Source organism: Marmota monax, unplaced genomic scaffold (assembly GCF_021218885.2).
Source record: "Marmota monax isolate L192 unplaced genomic scaffold, Marmota_monax_Labrador192_F-V1.1 WCK01_AAM20220418_F8-fsc00596, whole genome shotgun sequence".
Lineage (NCBI taxonomy): Eukaryota > Metazoa > Chordata > Mammalia > Rodentia > Sciuridae > Marmota > Marmota monax.
Genome location: NW_026692069.1, coordinates 155,358 through 177,442, shown reverse-complemented (window position 1 = coordinate 177,442; position 22,085 = coordinate 155,358). Strand labels below are relative to the sequence as shown.

General features: G+C 36.2%; 1 protein-coding gene across 1 annotated transcript in view; it reads right to left on the bottom strand.

The window, feature by feature from the left end:
- LOC124099519 (zinc finger protein 519) overlaps positions 1-22,085 on the bottom strand; it is a 55,280-nt gene that overhangs the window by 23,592 nt on the left and 9,603 nt on the right. Inside the window, exon 2 of the mRNA XM_058582950.1 lies at positions 6,982-7,108. Coding sequence (XP_058438933.1) covers positions 6,982-7,108 — 127 coding nt within the window. The remainder of the gene's footprint in view (positions 1-6,981; positions 7,109-22,085) is intronic.

Sequence of the window (22,085 nt, the reverse complement as noted above, 5' to 3'; positions counted from 1 at the left end):
GGCTGAATAGTACACCAAAGGCCATTATTACCCCATAAATACATAACAGTGGAGAGAAAAATTACTTTGTATGAATTATAAACCACATGAGAGTTCACAGTATCCAAGATGAGCATATCATTAAGGAGAGTGATATAGTAGAGGAAAGGAAAGTGTGTTACTTTTATCCACTACAGGTCTTCCTCTTCAAGCATACACCTTTGTACAATTATGAAAAATCCACCAACTTCCTTCTTCTCTATCGATAGCAAAAGGAAATGTGAAACTTAAACATTTCTGACTTTCTTGGGGAAGGTCTGAAAACCACTTGACAGAGAAATGGATTTAAGATATTGGTTTTTAGATGACAACAACACAGATATCCAATAGGAGTAAAGAGCCTATGATCTCCAAGGAGAAATATGGATATATCTTTTTTAATGGGAACAATACACAAACAAACATGCACAAAGCCTATATTAGTATGACTTGGATGAAGTCAACACATGGTGATCAAGACAAATGACTTGCTTTTTAATTTTTTTCAATTCTAAAATTTATTTTTATTATATTGAAATATAGTCAAATTATTTTTCTATTATGATACCCTTTTTATTTGTTCTGATTAGTTATATATGATGATAGAATAATTTTGACACATCATACGTAAGTATGAGTGCAACTTCTCATTCTTTGGGTTGTGCCCAATGTAGAATCACATTTGACATGTAGTAATATATGCACATAGGGTAGTAATGTCTGATGCATTCTACTATCCTTCTTACACCATACATTATCACCCTTTTCACTCTCCTCTGCCTAATCTGAAGTACCTCTTTTCTTCTCTAGTTGCCCCTCCTTATTGTGAATTAGCATCTACATATCAGAGAAATATTTGGCATTTGTTTTCTGGGGACTGGCTTACTTTGCTCAACATGATATTCTCCAGCTCCATCCATTTACCAGTAAATGCCATAACTTTGTTCTTCTTTAAGGCTAATATTCCATTGTGTATATGTACCACATTTTATTTATCCATTCATCTGTTGAAGGGCACTTAACAGGCTTCCATAGTTTAGCTATTGTGAATGATAGACCCAACCTGATCTTTTCTTAAAATTGGGAGCCATCTTGCCACAAAGCCATGAAAAGATAATTTCGGCTTTACTATAAATTACTGCAAATTCTGAACATGCTTGGAATGCCTGCCCGTGCCTTGAACTCACCCATGCCTGGCTCTCTGACCAGATAGCAGCCCTCTCTGAAACTTTAGTGACACCTCATAAATATTGGCCTTCCCTGGCCAGACAACGACCCTCTCTGAGGCTCTAATGGTCCTCATAAATTCTGATGTTGGGGCCAGCAAAAAATGTAAACTACCATTAGTGTGATGCTTTTCAGAGTTCTATTATCTGTAACCCCCCTTTGTGTAACTTTCTGGGCTATAAAGCTGGGCTGCAGGAAAGCTGGGGGGCTGTCTTGTTCCCGCCGTTTTGGGAGGGAGAGGCAGCCCGGCCGGTGGAAATAATAAGCTTGCTTTAATTTGATTTTAATTGGAGTCAGTGGTCTTTTCTTGTGTCCTGGTCTAACAGTGAGCTGCTATAAACATGAACGTGGCTGTGTCACTGTATGATATCCTCACTAATATGAGGTTGTAAACCTCTATTTGTTTACATGATCCATATGAGTGATGTTTTTTCCATCCTTTCATGTTCATTCTGTGGAATTAATTGGCTAGGAGGTGAGACAGCATACTGTTGGGTCTTGATTTTTAAACCAATCTGCCAGTCTATGTCTTTTGATTGACATTAACATTCAAGGTTATTATTGAGATGTGATGTGTACTCCTTGACATTTTGGTTTATTTCTATTTTTTCATATGACTTATTTCCTTCTTTGATTGATGATTCTTTTAGTGCATTTCTGTCCTTTGCTCATTTTCATTTTTTTTTTCATTTTATCCTCATGTAATATTTTCTTGAGAATATTCTGTAGTGCACACTTTTAAAAAGTTATAGATTCTTTAACTTTTGTTTATCATGGAAGGTTTTTATTTCATCTTCAAATCTGAAACTTAGGTTTAGTGGGTCTGGGTTGAGAAGTCAGCTGAAATCCAAACTGTTGTGCCCCTATATATAATTTGATATTTTTCTCTCATGGCCTTTAAAATTTGATCTTTATATTTTATGTTAGTCATAATGTGACTTGGTGTGGGTCTGTTGTAATTTTGTACATTTGGGGTCCTGTAAGCCTCTTGTATTTGATTTTCCATTTCATTCTTTATGTTTAGGAAATTTTCTGATATTATGTCATTGAAAATATTGTGCATTCCTTTAGTTTGTATCTCTGCACCTTCATCTATCCTGATAAATCTTAAATTTGGTCTTTTAATGTTATCCCATAATTCTTGGAAGTTATGCTCATGGTTTCTCATATCTTCTCTGCATGGTTAATTTTCAAGGTGATATAGTTTCTCTTCATCTGTTGGTGGGTACTTTCCATTAATTTTTCCTTGGGTTTTAAAATTCATTTTGAGGATTTCTGCTTGATTTCTTTTCAAAATCTGTTTCTTTATTGAAGTGATCTTTCATCATCTGAAATTTATCTCTGATTTCACTCTTTGCATCACCTTTACATTGTGGATCAGTCCAACTATGTACATTCTAAACTCCTTCTTTGATATTTCTTTTACTGTGTTGTCAATGGATTCTGTTACTGGAGCATGGTGGTTTGTTTGGGGCAATTTGTTCCCTTGTTTTTTTCATGTTGTTTTTATGTCTTCCCAGTTAGCACTACGGATCTGAGGCAGTACAGTGTCCAGTATCTTGCCTTTAAGGGAGAGAACAATATTAACAGCACCCAATGCAAACCATATGCAGCCTCTTAACAAAATAGCTCCTATTAAGACATCTAGAGTTTTGTCACAATAAGCAGAAATAATGGTTCAATTATTGTTCATAGTATAAACTGTAAGTTTGTAAAAAGGTTTTACAATTTCAACTGGTGGATAAAGAGAGAAATGGTAGGATATGTTTAGGAGGAAGGAAAAGAGAAGTTAGAAGTAAAAATTCATAGAAAGAGTGAAAGAGGTATTAATAGAGGCTATCTGTTAAAAGTAGAAAAGAAAGAAAGATTCCAGGGAGACAGATAAGTGAGAGGAAAAATATATACAGAGTAGAGAGAGAGAGAGAGAGAAATATAAAAATACAGAAGAAAACTGTAATATACTATTCAGACATCCCAGTCCTCAATAAACTGATTCATAAAAATTCTTGGTTTTAAAAATGGTAGAGAAGTAAAAGGGAAAGAAATAATAATTTAAAAATTTTTCTCAATGAAAAATTGAACAACTGTTTCCCTTGGAGTTCAAGTTTTTTAGCTTTCCTTCTCAGCCGATATGTGTGGTAGTCTGGAGATTGATGGTAGCTCTGGTCTGGTGGGTGCTAAACTGGCTGGCTCAGCAAGCTGATAGCAAGATACCCTAATACCCTTTATCAAACTTCTGATCCATTATAGCCAACCTTGTCTATCCCCACATACTTTAGGACTCATGGAGCTGGGGACAGCCTTGCTCTCTCTGGCCTCTCTAACCTGTGATTCCCCTTAGTAAAATACTCCCAGTTTCTGACCTTTCCACAGGATTGCTAACTCAGATTGGACCAAGCAGATCTAGCTGTAAACTCACAGATCTGGGTTTCAGTTTCTTTAGGCTCTGCTGTGTTGCAGACCCATGATCTCAATGTTGTTTTAATTTACACACAAAGATGTGACCATGTGATGCAGCAGTAAGATTGTGGCCACCAGCACATACAGTAAGATCTCAGCTACAACTAAACCTCAAGGCACTTTGATTTGGGTCCTCCAGGCCTGTGTCCCCAGATGTAGGTGGTTGGGACTCAAGATGGCAACAGCAAACTTGCTGGCACCCTGATATCAGACTTCCAGTGGTAGCTGAAATGATACAATGGGCTGGAGGAGGTAGGAATCAGGGCATGCTTTGGAGCATGTATTGTATCTGCTTTCTGATCACCATATGAGCCATTTCCCTCTGCTCTCCTTTCCTGCCATGATGTTCAGCCTCACCTCAAGATCCAAAGAACTGAGCTGGACTTCTATGGACTAAGACATCTAAAACCATGAGCCCCCAAACAAACCTTTCCTCCTTGAAGTTGTTCTGGTCAGGTCCTTTAGTCACAGCAGCAAAATAGCTGACTAAAACAACCAGTGTCCCGAGAGAGAAGAGGCTGGGTGCAAGGAAACCTGCAGGCACCCTAAGAATGGACCTCCAGGCTTTCACATGGCAGCAGCTGTAGCAGCCTTGCTTTTTAAGTTTTGTGATTTTGGTTATTTACTGATTCATTTCATTGACAAATTAAATTTCATTATTTACTAAGTATTGGTATTTTAAAATATAAATACATGATGAAATAACTAAATCTAGGGGCTGGGGCTGGGGCTCAGTGGTAGCGCACTCACCTAGCATGCATGATGCACTGGGTTCGATCCTCAGCACCACATAAAAATTAAAAACAAATAAATATTGTGTCCACCTAGAACTAAAAAGTAAATTAAAAAAAAAGAAAGAAATGACTAAATCTAGCTAATTGTCAAATTTATTATTTCATATAATTATCATTTTAGTGCTTAGAAAACATTGCAATTATTCTACTACCATTCATCAAGAATACAATACATTAGTTAGGTGTGGGGGTACAAGTCTGGAATCCCCACAACTTGAGAGGTTGAAGCATGAATATCCTAAATTCAAAGTTACCTTTAGCAACTTAGTAGGGCCATAAGTTAATTAGTGAGATGCTGTTTCAAAATGAAAAACAAAAAAAGGGCTTGGAATGTTGCTCAGTGGTTAATTATTTCTGGTGTTAATACAATATGAATATTTCATATTAAAAAATAAAATAAATGTGCACAAAAACATGAGTCATATGAAATTTTAAAGATTTACTGGCAAGAAAAAGTCATATAGCAATATACAATTCATTTTTACTGGAATGATGTATCATAAAACACCTTTTCCATAGGATTTGTAAGACAAAAAAAAATCATCATAAACCTTTAATGTGTATGCAATTAAAAAAAAAAAAACCTATGCCAGGGCTCGGGTTGCGGCTTAGTGGTAGAGTGCTTGCCTTGCATGTGTGAGGCACTGTACTGGGTTCTCAGCACCACATATAAGTTAGTGAATAAAATAAAGGCCCATCAACAACAACTATAACAAAAAAATAAATAAAAACTAAAAACATAACTGTGCCATCAATAAAATAATTTTAAAAGAACATATAAATATACTAAATTTTGTCATAAAATTGAAGTTAATTTATTGCCAGTTTAAAATATAGTATAATTTTTAAAGACTTTTATAAAATCCCAACGTAAATGATAAAACAAATATACGTAGAATGAAGTGAAGTGAAAGAGAGATCAAAGAATTTCACCATAAAAATCAGTGGACCACAAGTTAAAGCAATAAGAAAACAAGATAAAAGAAATAAAAGAAGCAAGGGAAACTTACCAAAAAAACCCCAAAACAAAACAAAACAAAAAAACTATATGCAGTCTACAGGAGACTCCGAAATCTACGGATACAATGTGAAGGCAAAAGCAAATAAAAATATTACACAACAATGACCAAAACCTGATGTAGCAATAATTATCATGTACAAAACATACTTTAAAACAAAAACTTAGGAATACATTTTATCCCCAAAGTAATTTTATTGGCAATATAAACAAAAATAAAAAATAAGAAAGAAACTTAATTTTATTGGCAACAGAAAAAAGGAACAGGCATATTTTAATTCATCTCACACTGCCCTAATTTGTGAAATATTGGAAACTGCCATAAAATCATAAATGTAGGTAAAAAAATGAAAGCATTACTGATTGATGTGAGGAAACCTGCACTTTAACATGAAATTATCTTATAAAATAAAACACAGAGAAGGAAAAAAAAGAAAAAAGAAATTTAACTAACAAAATTCTGAATAACCATGGATGTATTATTTTATAAACTCCTATATAACTACAATTTTCAACTATGACTATTTACCCAAAGTAAGCAGCCATTGTAAAGCACTGACATTCATTATATCGCCAAAAAAAAAAAAAAAAAATCTGCAGGAAATCCATTATAATATTCAAAGGCGCTCTAATAAGGCAATTTCAATGAATAAATAAATACGTAATAAATAAATATGTAATATTAGAGAATCTGCTTTATGACACTAATATATTACAATTGCTCCATGTAGAGGTCTCCAGAAACGTGCATGGATTTCTGAGAGACTTCCACCAAATAATGAAAATGCCATCAGATGATGCTGACCTCACAAACAAAAGAGACTGTTTGGGCAATTAATTTGAACATATTGGGACATCAACCCAGGAGAAAGAGGAGACTAAAGAAGTTGAAAGCATGCTAAACACAGAGCATCTAGAACAACAAGAGAGATAAACATAAGCTTCTGGAAAACAATTTCTGTGGCATAATAACTTCTCCACCATCATTTGGAAGTTTGGCTTCCTCCTTGGCTTTTGGATCTCTTACCTGTGTCCTCTGCTTCTTGAATTTCTATCCACTTGGGAATATGTATGGCTCAGGGCTCTCTCCTTTGCTCCAGAGGAGGGTGCCCAAATAGAGCTTAGAGATAATAAGATGTGTTCATTGAATTCTTCCTGTGATTACTGATGCTTAATAGTAGTACTGATGATACCACAAAGGGAAAAAATTATACTTTGACACGTAGGTTAAATCATTGTATATCACTGAATTACTGTAAGTAGCACTAATCTAAAGTGAAGGGTATATATCACCTCAAGAAATGAAGAGATAAAGGACTAAAAGAAATGGAACAAACTGCCCAATCCTTTTTCTTGAAGGCAAAAATCTTAAACTCATTAATGAAAAAAAAGAATCTCCCAAAAGATATTCTGCAAGGGAAGAAAACTATATAATTAGGAATGCTGAAGGGAAGCTCTGCTCACCCAGGAAGACCAGGTTTCTGTAGGTCTCCAGCATCACATCTCTGTATAAATTCTGCTGAGCAGGCTCCAGGCATTCCCATTCCTCTTCAGAGAAATCAATAACCACATCCCCGAATGTCAACAGTTCCTGAAATAAGAATAAGTCAATTAATAGCACATTGACCATTTGATCATTCACAGAGCTTCAAAGCTGACTGAAGATGAAATGAGAGTTAGTAGAACTGCTGTCAAGAAAGTGGGTGATTTTAATTATTCAAGAAAATACATTGTAACAGTGATATTCTCTATTATTTAACACTGACATAAGAGTGTCAATAGCCCCCCACCCCAAGTGAATATACTCCACTTTTATAAAATAAAATGTAAACTTAAGGCATTAACACAAGAATATACATTTTAATTGAGATTTAATATATAATATAAATTGTCTACTTCTCAGACAAGAAAGTTATGGTAAAAAAGGTAATAACATTAAAATATTAAGTATATAACCATAAATCAGAGATTTACTAAAATGCAGACTCTGATTCAGTGGTTATTGGATGGGAACTGGTTTTCTGAATATGTACAGTATTCCAATCTAGTGATATTAGTGCCAGAGGGCCGAGACACTCTTGAATAGCAATTAGGTATCCCACTATAGGAAAAAAAATAATTAATGAATTTGAGTTCAAGTATTTTAAGGGATTTATGTACTTTTATTAGAATACCAATTACCAGCAACAATCCTTTTTAGCTATTTCAAATACATACTTCATGTCTTAATGCAGAAACCCAAAAGATGTGATAGCTGTAGTGGTACTCCTCCTTTATCACATTTGTCAAATATCCAGTAAATGGTAGAGCCTGATTTTTACCCAAGTTTATTTGGCCTGTAACTCAGTAAAAAAAGGAGTATTAAAGTCAAGACAAAATGTGAATGTTAGAAGAAGAATTTTTATAGCATGGCAGTGATTACAAATGAGAAGACTAATGAAAGTATTCAAGAAGAAACATGATCAGATTGATCAAATGATATTTAGGTTTCACGTACACACATACAGAAATGTCAACTTCACACATTAAAAACAATTTTTCATGTAAATTAAAATAAGAAGCATATTCTGCTTTGTAACACATATAAACTAATTTGGGATGGATGCTATTTTAAAAGACACTATTGAGATACAGATAATTAAAGATAGTAAATAAAATAAGAGCTACATTTACTTGGTCTTTTCATTTTTTCCCTGTTGTTGAAATTTTATTTTGAGGTATACTTTGTAATTTTCAGACAACTGGAAAGATATAACTCTTGTCTCATTCACAGAAAATGCAAGGAGGTTATGAGGTTTAGGTCTGTGAGCTGGAGGTAGAATAAAATGAAAGCCTACAAGACCGTGGTCTGCTTCGGGAGCTCCAGTAATAAAGTCAGTACTCTGGTAAACAAAAGGCAGAGGCTATATTCACCCAAAGCAAAACATAAGGAAAAACTACTCAGAAAAAAAGAGTTTCTGGATCAAATATGATTGTTCAAGTAGATTATTTAGAAAAATCCTACCAAGATGCCTACAAACAGAAAAAATTAATTTTATGGAGTTAATTTGGCTGACAGCATTTATACCAAGCAAATGAGGCTAAAACAGTTGTAGAACAAATAGAACAAATTTTAACAAAGTTGCATCAACATAAAAGGTCATATCATCAGTGCTGTAATATCAGTGGCCATCAAAACAAAATGACATAATAAGAATTGCAGTAGACTTTCTTTGGCATTCTAAAGATTGAGTCATTTCTAATCATTCTGTTTGTTCAGGACATACTAATTTCTTAGGGGAAACTAATGTACATTTTACTAACACTGTGTATGTAGAGATGATGGAGCATCCAGATGGAAAGTAAACAAAGCATGGTTCCATTCTTCAGCAACATCTAATGACCCCAAAACATGTCCAATAGGAATCTAGGATACCAAGATTTTCCAATATCCATTTACCAAAAAGAAAATCTTTTCAATCCTGTAGGCTTGGCATGGCTTAGACGAAAGTGTAAGAACTGAAGGCTCCTGGTATAGGGGGTATATATGCGCACATATATTTTAAACAGATAATGTTGTTTACCATGAGAAGAGAAGGAATCAAAGTGGCTAAAACATGTTAAACACAAACCTGATTGATAGAAAATTACAGGTGTGCATATTTCAAATATAAGGTAGTTTGGGAGAACAATACAATGCCACACCTGATGTGGACCACTTACCTGGAAACCAACTACATTGTTCTCTTCCTTCTCTAAACTTCCTTCTCAGGAATGACTGCTTACAATTCAAACCCATAAATGCATGGGTCTCAAGAAACAAAATACATGGGTCTCAAGAAACAAAATACATGGGTCACAAAGACCTTTTATGGTAGCCTCAAGATTAACTTAACTACAAGTCACAGAGCTCAGATCTCTATGTTTCCCAATTTTATTCATTTAGTTTTAGATGAGAAAGGACCCATTACTTAATGGTAAAGGTATTCACACTCAGTAGGATTTTGTTTTGTACCAGTGGTTGCTGGGATCCAGGGGATATATACAGATTTACCAGTAGCAACATTCATAGTTGTAATAAAATTCATTTTACATTTAGTTATTTTTACTTTTTATTTTAAAACACATTCTCCCTAAGCTTCCACGTTTGATCTCCAAATGTTATCTTTTTTTGCATTAGCCTCCTGAGAAGATGGCATCTTAGACATGCACTACCCACCATGCCTGGCAAAACTCAGTGTTTATGTCTACAGGAGGCAACAAATGTGTAAAGCACTTATATTTCATTCCTCAAGAGGGAAAAACAAAAGCATCCATCTTTTTCAGAAAATAAAAGTAAAATTTTGTTGCTATCTTCATGATAACAAATAATGTGCTAAAAAGTAAATCATATAAATGACTCTAGGATTTGCCAAAACTTATATCACATGATTTAGTATTAAGCTCAAAAACCCAGATCAATGACTTATTGACAGTCACAGGCTTTCATGGATAAGAAGCTGATAACTTGGTAAATTTGAAATTCAACTATGTTGCTGCCCCTCAATTTTTTAAAACTGTATTCATTTTTTTTCTGCAGCCACAATGGGAGAGATATTTTCCCTATTTACTATTTCTGGTAGAATTTCCAAAGCTAAACCCTGGAATTTCACTTGAAATCACTCCCAAAATACAGAGCCATGGAAAAAACCCAAAGAAGACTCTGAAGAAGAAAGGTAAAAAAAACATTTAAATACAGTAATGTAAGGCTGACTTCCTTTACTAAAATCCTACTCTGTCCTATACCTTTGGAGACAAGGACCAAGCTCTCATTATCAAATTTGGTTGTATGAAGAAAACCAACAGTGACCTGTTCAAGCATTCTTAGGTAGGTCTGGCACTGTGAGTAATCTCACATCCACACTGAGGATACAAGGTGGCTGATCATCTCATTGACAGTTGAGTGTGGAGAATTAAGAGACAGGTAAGTTTGTCTCAGGTTGTCCTGGAGGAGCTGTTTTTTTAAATAAAGAGAGGGTCTGAGCGGCCTTCCCAGAAGCTGCCAAGGCTCCTTGGTTTCTGGGATCTCTTGATTCTCTCCCTGAATGTTGTGGGTTGCTCCACCTTGGGTCTACTATAGAAAAAAGGAAACTAAATGCAGTAAAGTGATGCCAAATTGGACATCCAACAAGCTCCCCAAGTGTGCACACTGAGACCCTTGATTCCACACATCTGGCCCCCTATGGGGGAAAAATCCTGATCCCTGGGGACATCTATGGGATCATTGGTGTCAGAGTTGTGCTTCAATGAGAGTAGGAAACTTAGGAGATTTTCCCCCTGTCAGCTCTGTTTTAAAGGCTCCCTTCTGTTGGTCCTAGTTTGGGGATCTCTTCTGGTTGTCTCCATGCTTTTGATTGAATGTTGCTGGCCCTATAAGACATGGGCAATGCTGCATTGATCTCACCTGCAGACTCTTGAGAAAAATCCTGTCTGAGAGGGCCAAAACTAGGTATAAGCCAGTACAAAAATAGCTGATGTTTTACTGTAACCATCAGATCACTGAATGACTTTCTTAATTATTATGATCTTGCTATTGGAATTGGTCTGTCAGAGATAGGTAAATAGAAGAAATAATATAAGTGCAGGTATTCACGCAGTTGCATGAGGAGTCTGAGTGGCCTGAAACAAGATGGTGGTGTAGAAAGGCACTGCCTCTGGTGTGCAAGGATAGCAAGACACCAGAAAACAAAAGTGTGCCCAGCACTGTTTCTCAGCCCAGTCCCAGGCAGCTGCAGATCAACCCACTGTGGGTCAGAAAAACCAGCCCTATGTCAGAAGAAAAATCCCAGATAAGCTTCTGGGGTTTAGAGAAGTAAGTGAAGAGGATGTGGCCTATGCCATGTCTTCAGCCTCCTTTGCCTAAGCTGGGAAAAGATACATACACACCAAAAAAAAGACATGGCAGGGGGTGTTGTAACCACTAAATTATGACTTGGGGACAAGGGATGGTCCCTGCTTTGGGATTTCAAGGACAACTCATTTGCTCAGAAGACACTCATCCCCAAGGCAAAGCCATTTTCCCTATGACAGTACCCCATCACCCTAAATGTTTAAGAAGATGGACAGCATAAGCAATGGCATAAAGAAAAAAAAAAAAAAACAGGTCTGGATAAAAGTAAATGGCTAGAGGGAATAAAAACAAAACAAAACAAAACAAACAAACAAAAAAAAACCCGTGACCTTTTGGGCCCTGGACTAGCCAGGCTCTAGTGAAGCAGCAGGGCTTATGCCCATATAGATATAAGGCCAGCTTAGATGAAGAGAGGCAAAGCCTCCAGTGCAAACTCCCCCAACTTTTGTGTCATAATCCTCTTCCCTAGTGCCTGAAAGTACATGGCTCTGAATGAAGTCCAGACTTTTGTACACAGACCTCAGCATATACAATGGCCCCCTCAAGTCCCCATTTATGAAGGCATCTGCTTCTTGGTCCTGCTGGTTTCTGCAGAAGGAAGTCCCTAAAAATATCTGTTTGGACTAGCTGTTGTTGTGCATGCTTGTAATCCCAGCAACTTGTGGGGCTGAGGCAAAAGGATTAGAAGTTTGAGCCAGCTTCAGCAAATTAGGGAGGCCACAGAAAACTTAGAGAGGCTCTAAACAACTTAGGGAGATCCTGTATCACAATAAAGCATAAAATTAGTATATATGGCTGAGTGTTTAAGGGACCCTGGATTTAATCCCTGGTACAGTACAGTCAATGTGACCTTCATTGGACAGAGTACCCTGTACATAGGAAAGAAGCTCTGATGGGTAGAAGGGGAAAACTGACACACTCCCCTCAAAGCTAATTGATAATTTCTTTAAGGTAATGCCTGGTCAGGACAACCCATTTTTCTGTGTTCTTCATCAAGCTGTGGTGCTGCTCATACAGAAGTATGGGTGCCAGCTGAATGTTGGGAGGGTAGGGAGATTCAAAACCACCTTATCAGACAGTCCAAATGTCAATCTCAAAAAAACCCATGACACTTTAAATCAACAAACCCTGTTGCCAGCAGATGCAATGAGCATGACTCCTCAGAAAGCTTGGAGACTCTTCACAAGTGCTTTTATCTTCAGTAGCCTATCATTGAGCCAGACTGGGCCCCTTCACTGATAGAAGCAAGTTCAGGGTCAATGGCCAGTGAATACCTGGATACTTTGCAGTCAAGGAATAACTGATATTTAAAGCTGAGGCCCTGCTGCTAAAACATCAACCCAGAAAAGCAAGCTAATTTCTCTGACAAGAGCTCTCACTGACCAAAAGAAAGAAGGTAAGCATTTACATTGACTCAAAATATGCTCTCATGAGAGTGTAGGCACATGGAGCTATCTTCAAGGAAAGAGGAGCCCTTGCAGCTAAGAACAATGCATTAAGCATGCCCTTGAAAATACTGGCATTAATATAGGCTGTGGGCACACCAAAGCAGGTAGCAATCATACACTATCCTGGTCATCAGAAGATTGACATCTAGATGACCTAGAGAAATTGGGCTGCAACTGAAAGGGCAAGAAAGAACAAACTGTTTATTAGGGCCTTGAATCTCAGCTTGAATCAGACAATGCAAACCTTTTCATACTCAATCTTTCATAGCTCAACATGTAAGGAACACATTGCATATCCAAAGAAAGTTACATGCACTCTGGAGACCCCAATGAACAGGAAAATAGAAAAGACAAATCTCACCTTAAAAATAATGTGATCTAAGGCTGGGGTTGTGGCTCAGTGGTAGAGTGTTCACCTGGCATGCATGAGGGACTGGGTTCAATCCTCAGCACCATATTAAAAAATCAATAAATAAAACAAAGATATTGTGTCCACCCACAACTAAAAAATATATATTAAAAAAATGGGGTCTAAATTATGTCAAGAAACCCATGTGCATTGTGAATAGGTGTCTTTCAAATGCTCTCCACTAAACAGTATTCATAGCAGCTGGATTAAATAGAACTCACAAAGAAACAGTGTATTAGAGATCCTTTCTTACACCATGATGGGATAGCAGAAAATAGGGCAATAGCACAACACCCGCAACAAAAACTTAGTTAAAATAGTATGTACAACCATCAGTCAAAGAAACTGATGTACAAGAACATGTTTCTTCCAGGTCACCTTTAAGAATTGCCCCTCGTCCCTTCTAGTAAAAATGCAAAAGGAAAAATTATAACAACTGGTAAATACCTTCTATTCTAGGAACCCCTTCACCACCTAGTTTGTGGAGAAAACAGCTTAGAGATATAGTCACCCGTTTTTTTGTTTTTAATAAAAATTGACTGTGGGAAAAATAAAAATAACATTTGCTGTTCTGCCTCTATGAAACCTACACCAGGGTATTCCTGTGTTCTTCAGAGTATCCAGCTGCTCCCAAAAGAACCTCCATCTCCAAAACTCAATGATTTATTATTTTAAAAACTCTATGATTTATTATAAAACTTACTTTAAAAAAATTCTCCCTCTCCACCTTTGAAACCATGAGAGGAGAAAGGTTAACCCTCTTCTTGTTCTAGGTCAATGATCCCTCCTTCAGCTCTTGCACCACAGGAATGAAAAAAATCAAGAGTTCAGGGCTGACACCAGAAGATCTAAGAAGTGGCTACCTCTTAAGAACACAAGTATAATATAACTCCTGATAGGGCACAGTTAGAGTATAGACTTTTTGTTAAAGGCACATTTTTCCCTAGAGTAGTTAGAATCACAGCCTCTGGGACAGGATTCCTCTCTGTTTCTTCTTGAACATCACAGCAATAAAACTTATTTTTTTCCATTTCCTCAAAACTTTTTCCTGGGCTGGGGATGTGGCTCAAGCGGTAGCGTGCTCGCCTGGCATGCGTGCGGCCCGGGTTTGATCCTCAGCACCACATACAAACAAAGAAGTTGTGCCCGCCGAAAACTAAAAAAGAAAAATAAAATAAAATATTAAAAAATAAATAAATAAATAAATAAACTTTTTCCTCATTATTGGATCAGCAATGGGGACAAGGACAGAAAGCAAGTGCTTCTCTAAGTAACTCAGAGATGCTTGCTTTCCTAGTATGTCAATGCATCTTTAAAATAAAATTACTTGTTACCCAAATCTGAATGACATATATGACAGTGTACGGTATCATTAAAAATTATACCCTCAAAAAGGTCATTAAATTCACCATTCCATCAAAACTTTTTCTGGTCTCATGGAGGGCCCTAACATGCTTGATGTGAGAAGAATGTGACAGCAGTAGGGGAGGCTCCTGAGAGAGAGCAGGCCTCAACAATATCATTTTATAGGTTCAAAAGTTGGCCTCAGTTTACAACTTCTTCTTTTGGAGTGGCTAAAATCCACCTGTATCTTGCCTCTTAGGAAATATCGTCTTTCTACTACTATTGATAAAATACATAACTTAGCCAGGCACAGTGGCAGATTCTTGTAATATCAAAGGCTTGGGAGGCTGAAGCAGGAGGATCATGAGTTCAGAGCCAACCTTAGGAACTTAGAGAGGTCCTAAGTAACTCGGTGAGACCCTGTCTTTAAATAAAATATAAAAAGGGCTGGGGATGTGGCCCAGTTATTAAGCACCCCTGGGTTCAATCCCCAGTACCAAAACCAAAAAACCAAAAAAACAAAACAACAACAACAAAAAACTTAGATGGCATGGTGGCACATACCTATAGTACCACTGGCTCAGGAGGTGGAAGGAGGAGGGTCACTGGGTTCCAGGCAAGTCACAGTAACTTGGTGATGCCCTAAGCAACTAGCAAGACTGTCTCTAAAGAAAATATGAAAAAGGGCTGGGGATGAGGCTCAGTGGTTAAATGCACCCAGTACCCAAAACAAACTAACAAACAAAAAACATAGCTCATAAAAAACTGAGCTGGAAATTAGTGAACATGTTTTTCAAATTGACAAACTTGGAGAGGGGGGTGTACTGGTGGGTTGAACACAAACATGCTCGACTGTAGGGAAAAGTCAGGTCATCCTGCCAAATAGGAAATTCTTCCCACAAATATCCCTACCATGAAATACTGTGTTGTACCCTTGTATCTGCATGAAGTGAGTTTTGCCCTGGAAATACCCTGGAAATAAAAATTTAGAAATGATCTTCCTATTTCTTTGGAATACTTTAATCTCCCTTCACAACTCTGAAGATCCAAAGAACAAGGATCATCTTTGCCTTTTCTTTCATTACTAGAAGATAAATGGCTGACAAACAATGTGTCTGCAAGGAATTGAAGCTAGAGTTTGGGGAAGATAATCCCAATGCCCCAATCCATTATCTCCTTAGATGAAACCTACACCTGTGTATTCCTGTGTTCTTCAGGGTATCCAGCTGCTCCCAAAAGAGCCTCCATCTCCAAAACTCAAGCTGCTCTGTAGAAAGAGAGGAGTACACAGAGCCTGATATTCTCTAGGAACTCTAAGGGATAAAGCACCTGTAGGAACCTAGGTCAGTCTCATGCAGGTTTTAAAAGCAAGACAAGGAAAAGATATTGCAGTGACTGAGGAAATTCCACCTTGTCAAGTTTCCTAAGGGGAGACACAACAAAAGCACATTCTAATATGCCAACTGTGCCTAGAGAGGATAAATGGAAAAGAGGTACAAAGATGTTTAAAATCCAAGTGTCAGGTGATTATACTCTGCTTTCCTGTCATATGAATATTCATTTTTAAAATGTCATAAATAACTCAATAAAAATGAATTAAAATATTTTGTCATTTGAAATGTAGCATAGGCAAATATGTAAAAAGTAGTGAACTGAAAGGAGGAATACAGCATTTAGAAAAAGCATGTTCTCCATAGATTTGGAAAGCATGGTACAGAATGGATGACCTCAGTGTAGAAAAGAGTGACAAGGAATGCTACAGACTACAGCTACTCCAAATTTGAATCCCTTACATGGGTGAGGATTCTCCCAGGATCCCCTGCCTGTCTTCATCACCCATTCTGGGCCAGTGTGAGGTATAGAGAAGGAGCTGCACAAAGATGACTCAATTGGGCACAGGACAAAACAACCAGGGCCCTGGCTGCCAGTCCAGCCTAACCATAAGGCCTCAAAAAACAAAACACTAAGCTGTCCTAGCATTGAAATGGAATTCAGATACGATCCCTGACCTTAGAAAAGCCCAGGTTCCCACAGCCAGTTCTGGCTGCTTCCAAACAACCCGCTGCAGACATAACCATTTCCTGGTTTCTGGTGTGTCCAGGCAACATGTGTACAAATCTTCCAGTACCTGAAAGTCAGAGTGACAAAGCCACTCACATATCAGAGAACCTGAAGATGTATTCAGAGATTTGCTTGAGCCAGAGACAAAATCTTCCACATTATGAAGCCCACATCCTATTATCTGACTATGCCTCTGATTGGATAATAATCACCTCATCAACCAGGAGTGAACAAAACTACAGGCTCAGATACCTCTCGCCCCAAGTGGCATGTGAAGAAATCCGAACTCTGGCTACAGAACACAAGATTGCTAGGTTGTTGGGTACAATCCCTTTCAAACACAGCTTCCTACTTCCTACTTTGAAGAATAGCTGAACTTGCAAAGGGACAAGTGAAGTTCACCTGGAATCTAAGGTTATATCCATTTACCAATAAGACTATCAATAACATATATTCACAAATGTAAATAATACAGGCAAATTAAATTTAATTTTCAAGTTTTATAACCTTTGTGTTTTGGTAGTGCATGTGCATGTGTGTGTGCGTTTGAATCAAGGGGAAGTTTGTCGCTGAGCTATATCCCCAGTCTTTATTAAGATTTATCTTGAGACAGGGTCTCACTAAGTTATTGAGGCTGACCTCAAATTTTTGATACTCCTGTTGCACCCAAGCAAATGGGAATACATGCATGAGCCACCACACCCAGCTCATCCTCTCATAATTTAAAGAGTGAGTTTGATCTCTACAAAAGGAGACAGCACTGTCCATGAAACTGAGCCACATGTGTAACTTTGAAATTGTAGTGGTCACATAAAAATTAAAAGAAACAAGTGAAATAAATTGCAATAATACCTTTAACCCAACATATCCAAAATATTTTCATTGTAATATGTGACCAATATAAAATTATTAATTACTTTTACATATTTTTGGCACTAAACCTTCAAAACTCACTCTATGTTTTAAGCTTCTATGACTTCTCAATACAGACCAGGTACATTCAAGTGTTCCACATCTCCAGGTGGCAAATTGTAATGGGGGTTTGTTGAATAGCTATCAAGCATAATAAGCCACCCTCAAGCTTAACAGTTCATGATTGAAATTGTTAGATCACCTTAAGACATATGTAGACTGGGCTTATCTAGGCTACTCTTCTAGACTCAGCTGGGCTCCATCAGTCCTATGTTCTGCAATTTAACTTGGTGGATCTGCTTCTGGGGGACAGTTGGCAGTCCCCTGGGACACTTTCATTCTCCTCCTCATGGCATCTTATCCTTCATAAATCGAATGTAGGCTTGTTCCCATGGAGTTAGTGGGGTTTGGAAAAGGAAAGACAAAAGCACTGAAGACATTTTTAGGCCTAGGAATAAAACTGGTACACTGCTATACTCACTGCATTCTGTTGGTGAAGTACATGAGCATTTTAGATGAAAAGCTCAGAAGGAGATTATGCCACTCAAAGGGAACAGCTATAAAAAGAACAATGCCAAGGGGGTGGATATTAGAAAACATAAAGAAATGTAGCTGTGTCTGCAATCCTTCATTCTGACTTTCTTTTCAGATGAAGTCTGAGTTTTCCAAATGAAGAAAACTTTCCCAATTCCACAGTAACCAAAAAGCAACTTAGTGAAAACCTTTCTCACATGAAAAAACAATAAACAAACAAACAAATAAATAAAAAAATAAAAATAACAACATTAAAGGCCCTGTAGAGACAACTCAGTACTAAAGCACTCTTATACTGAAAAAATAAGTAAGTAAATAAATAAAAACAAGGCCACTTACCAAATTGGGGCCAAAATAAAAAGATGTAGGGAGCCACCCAAAGACATAGGGCACAGATAAATTTCTCATAATATTAAAATCCATAAGATGAGCAAACATGTCCTACTCTAAAACAAAAACCAAATGCTACGGTTATTCTAAGATACTGAATTTGGGGCAAATCAATCATATTTAACATTTACATTGATATATGATGTGCATACAAAACATACAGAAAGCATGCATGTATTTGTATAAAAGCATGCATTTATACAAATGGTTTATTATATGAATTTTTTAAAAAAATATATAAAATAAAGTAAATAGTACAATATACCTACCACCTAGACGCAGCATCTGCTCATTATGTGCCATTTTCCCTTCCCCTGTGTGCCTACCCACTCCCCAGCCAAACCTCACCTTATTTACTTTTGGGTGAGTTCATGTGTACACATATTGAATATAACAAATATTAACCGTGTTGTTTTGACAAACACACCAATAAAACCTTACAGTGTTTAAGCACTGAATATTTAAAATATTTCAAGAAAAATATCTGTGGATATTCCCAGTCAAATTTTATCCCTCCACATGCAAGTTACTATTAGAATTTTTGGGGCTGGGGATGTGGCTCAAGCCGTAGCGCGCTCGCCTGGCATGCGTGCGGCCCGGGTTCGATCCTCAGCACCCCCACATACCAACAAAGATGTGTCCGCCGAGAACTAAAAATAAATATTTAAAAAATTCTCTCTCTCTCTCTAAAAAAAAAAAAAAAATTTAAAGAATTTTTGAACCATACATTTGTTGTGCCTGAAATCATACAATAAGCATGATTTTAGGTCTAGCTGAATCAGCACACAATGTTGGTGAGATTCAACTGGGGTGTGTGCTTCAGTAACATGCTCCTTTGTAATGCTGAGCAGTGTGTTATTGTGTGAATGCATGACAATGTGTCATTTCACTTCAGTATTACAAGATATCTAGGTTACTTCCTGGTTTTCACCATTAGAACTGGAGGGCCTAAGCACTTTTTAAAAAAATACCTGCTCTATTCTTTTTAATTTCTTACCAGTATTTAAATGACATAGCTATTGATTTTTACCCATTGCTCTATGGATTACAATATGTATCTTAACATATCATAATTTTATAGTTATTATAGTATCAATTTAATAATTAAATTAATATAATAATATTATATTAGACTGTTTTTCTTCTATCCTTTAGCATAAGAATCAATATACAACATACAGTATAAATTCCACAATATAGTGTTATAATTTTTGTTCTATATCATCATAGGTTCAAAGAAATTAGGAGAAAAATGTATTAATGAATGTTAAAGAGAATTCACATGAAGCTAGATAATATAATATTCTCACTTGTTTCACCCACAAGTATTGTAATCATCAGTGAAGAATGCCTACAGGAGATATTCCTACACTATTTGATTGGTGACTTTGTATTGTGTATAAATCCCCTATATATTTTTTTAAAAATATGTTTTAGTTGTAGATGAACATAATACCTTTATTTTATTTATTTTTATGTGGTACTGATAATCAAACCCAGTGCCTCACACATTCTAGGCAAGCACTCTACCATTGAGCCACAATCCCAGCCCCAAAGCGCCTGTATTTATTTGGAATTTTTCTCTAAGGATGATTTGTCCCTACTTTGTTTTCTTCCTACCTTCCTTATGTTTTAATGAATGTTAATTCATTGATATTTGCTTTACTTGGGTGAGAGCAAAGCAATGTGATTATTTATTCTGTGTCCAACATTTTTAAAGTTTGGGTCATAGAGGGACTTTTTTATATTTTTTAAAAATATATATATTCAAAACTTTAATTTATTTTAAAAGAATTTTAGTATCTTCTAGCACAAGATATACTGGTTTGTGTTCCACACTGCAATTCCAAAATTTTACACTAAAACCAAATAGGGATTATTTCACACAAGGGAGGCTGATTCAAAATTCATATAACCACATAATCCATCACACTAACAAGTTAGAGAATAAAGAATTGTTCATATCAACAGTTACAGAAAATTCCAAGGGAGGAAAAGGCATTCAGTTTAAGAAAGAAGAGGTAAAACTGGTTTTCCTTTTTTTACACAGATGGCATAATTATTTATGTAGAACATCAAGAAAATAAACCTAAAGGTCCTGAAATAAGATTATGGCAAATCTGTAGAATAAGAGATTAATATACAAGTCAATTGTTTTTCTGTGTATCTGTGAACACTTGGATTTGAAATGAAAAACACAATACCACTTTCAGAACACCAAGAAAAAAAAACATACGAATCTGACAAGTTGGTATAACAAAATATCCAAATTTCTGGAAAAATAACTAATTAAGGGGCTGGGGTTGTGGCCCAGAGGTAGATGCTCACCTAGCATGCAAGAGGCACTTAGGTTCGATCCTCAGCACCACATAAATGTAAAACAAAGATATTGTGTCCACCTAAAAAACTTAAGAATAAATATTTTTAAAAAATAACTAAGATATAAATAAATGGTAAGTTAGCCTTCTTAGATAAGAAGATTCAATATTAAGATATCAGTTATCTCCAATTATAATAATAAATGAATTGAACATAATCATGATAAAAATCTTTATAAGCTGTTTCACAAATACCAAAAAACTTGATCCTAAAGGCTATATGGAAAAGCAAGGCATGCAGAATGGTCAACAATACTGTAAAAGAAACTTACAGGATGGACATATCTGGCTTTAAAGTTCACTATGAAGTTACAGTCATCAACACAGTGATATATTTGGTGAGGAGTATACAACAGATTGGTGGAACAGACTGAAAACCTAGAAATAACCTAAAACAAACATAACTGTTCATTCACAAGAGATAGTAGGAATTTCAGTGGAGAAAATATAGTCTTCAGGGGCTGGGGATGTGGCTCAAGCGGTAGCGCACTCGCCTATAGTCTTCACAAAAAATATAGTCTTCACAACAAATGTATGAATACCTTGAATTATGATATATTGATATATGATTTATACATCTGTATCTATATTTGTTTATATATGTACAGATTTTATGTATGTATAATTTACACACACATATATAGTACTACATAATTGCATAGTTTAAGCATATTTCCTAAACAGAACTTCAAAGAGACATATTAATGAATAAATTATATATAATGAATTACATATAAATAAGTCATTAATTATGCAATGATGTATGATTATATATAATTTATACATAAATATAGAATATTCTATAAGTTTTTTTTTACCCACACACAAGTTAAAACAATAGTGTTTTCTGGACCCATTGTAGTTAAGTGGTGCAGTTCTTATTTAGCATGTACAAAAACCCTGTGTTTGATTACCAGCAGGGCAAAATCTATAATGCTCTAAAAAAATAGAAATAAAAAAAAACTATTCTTTTTCTTTCATTTTTTGTAGTGATGGGAATTAAACCTGGGTTCTTGCATATGCAAGGCAACTTCTCTACCACTGAGCCACATTCCAGGCACAAATCTATATTTCTTTTTGGAAGATCATCTAATACCACTCTTTCTCATATTTATTCTATACCATCTGTTATTGTTAAAATGACCTTTTTTCATATCTTAAGTAACATTCTATTATCCTTACTATTATGATTATTTTCTTGACACAGGCTGAGAATTCTGCGT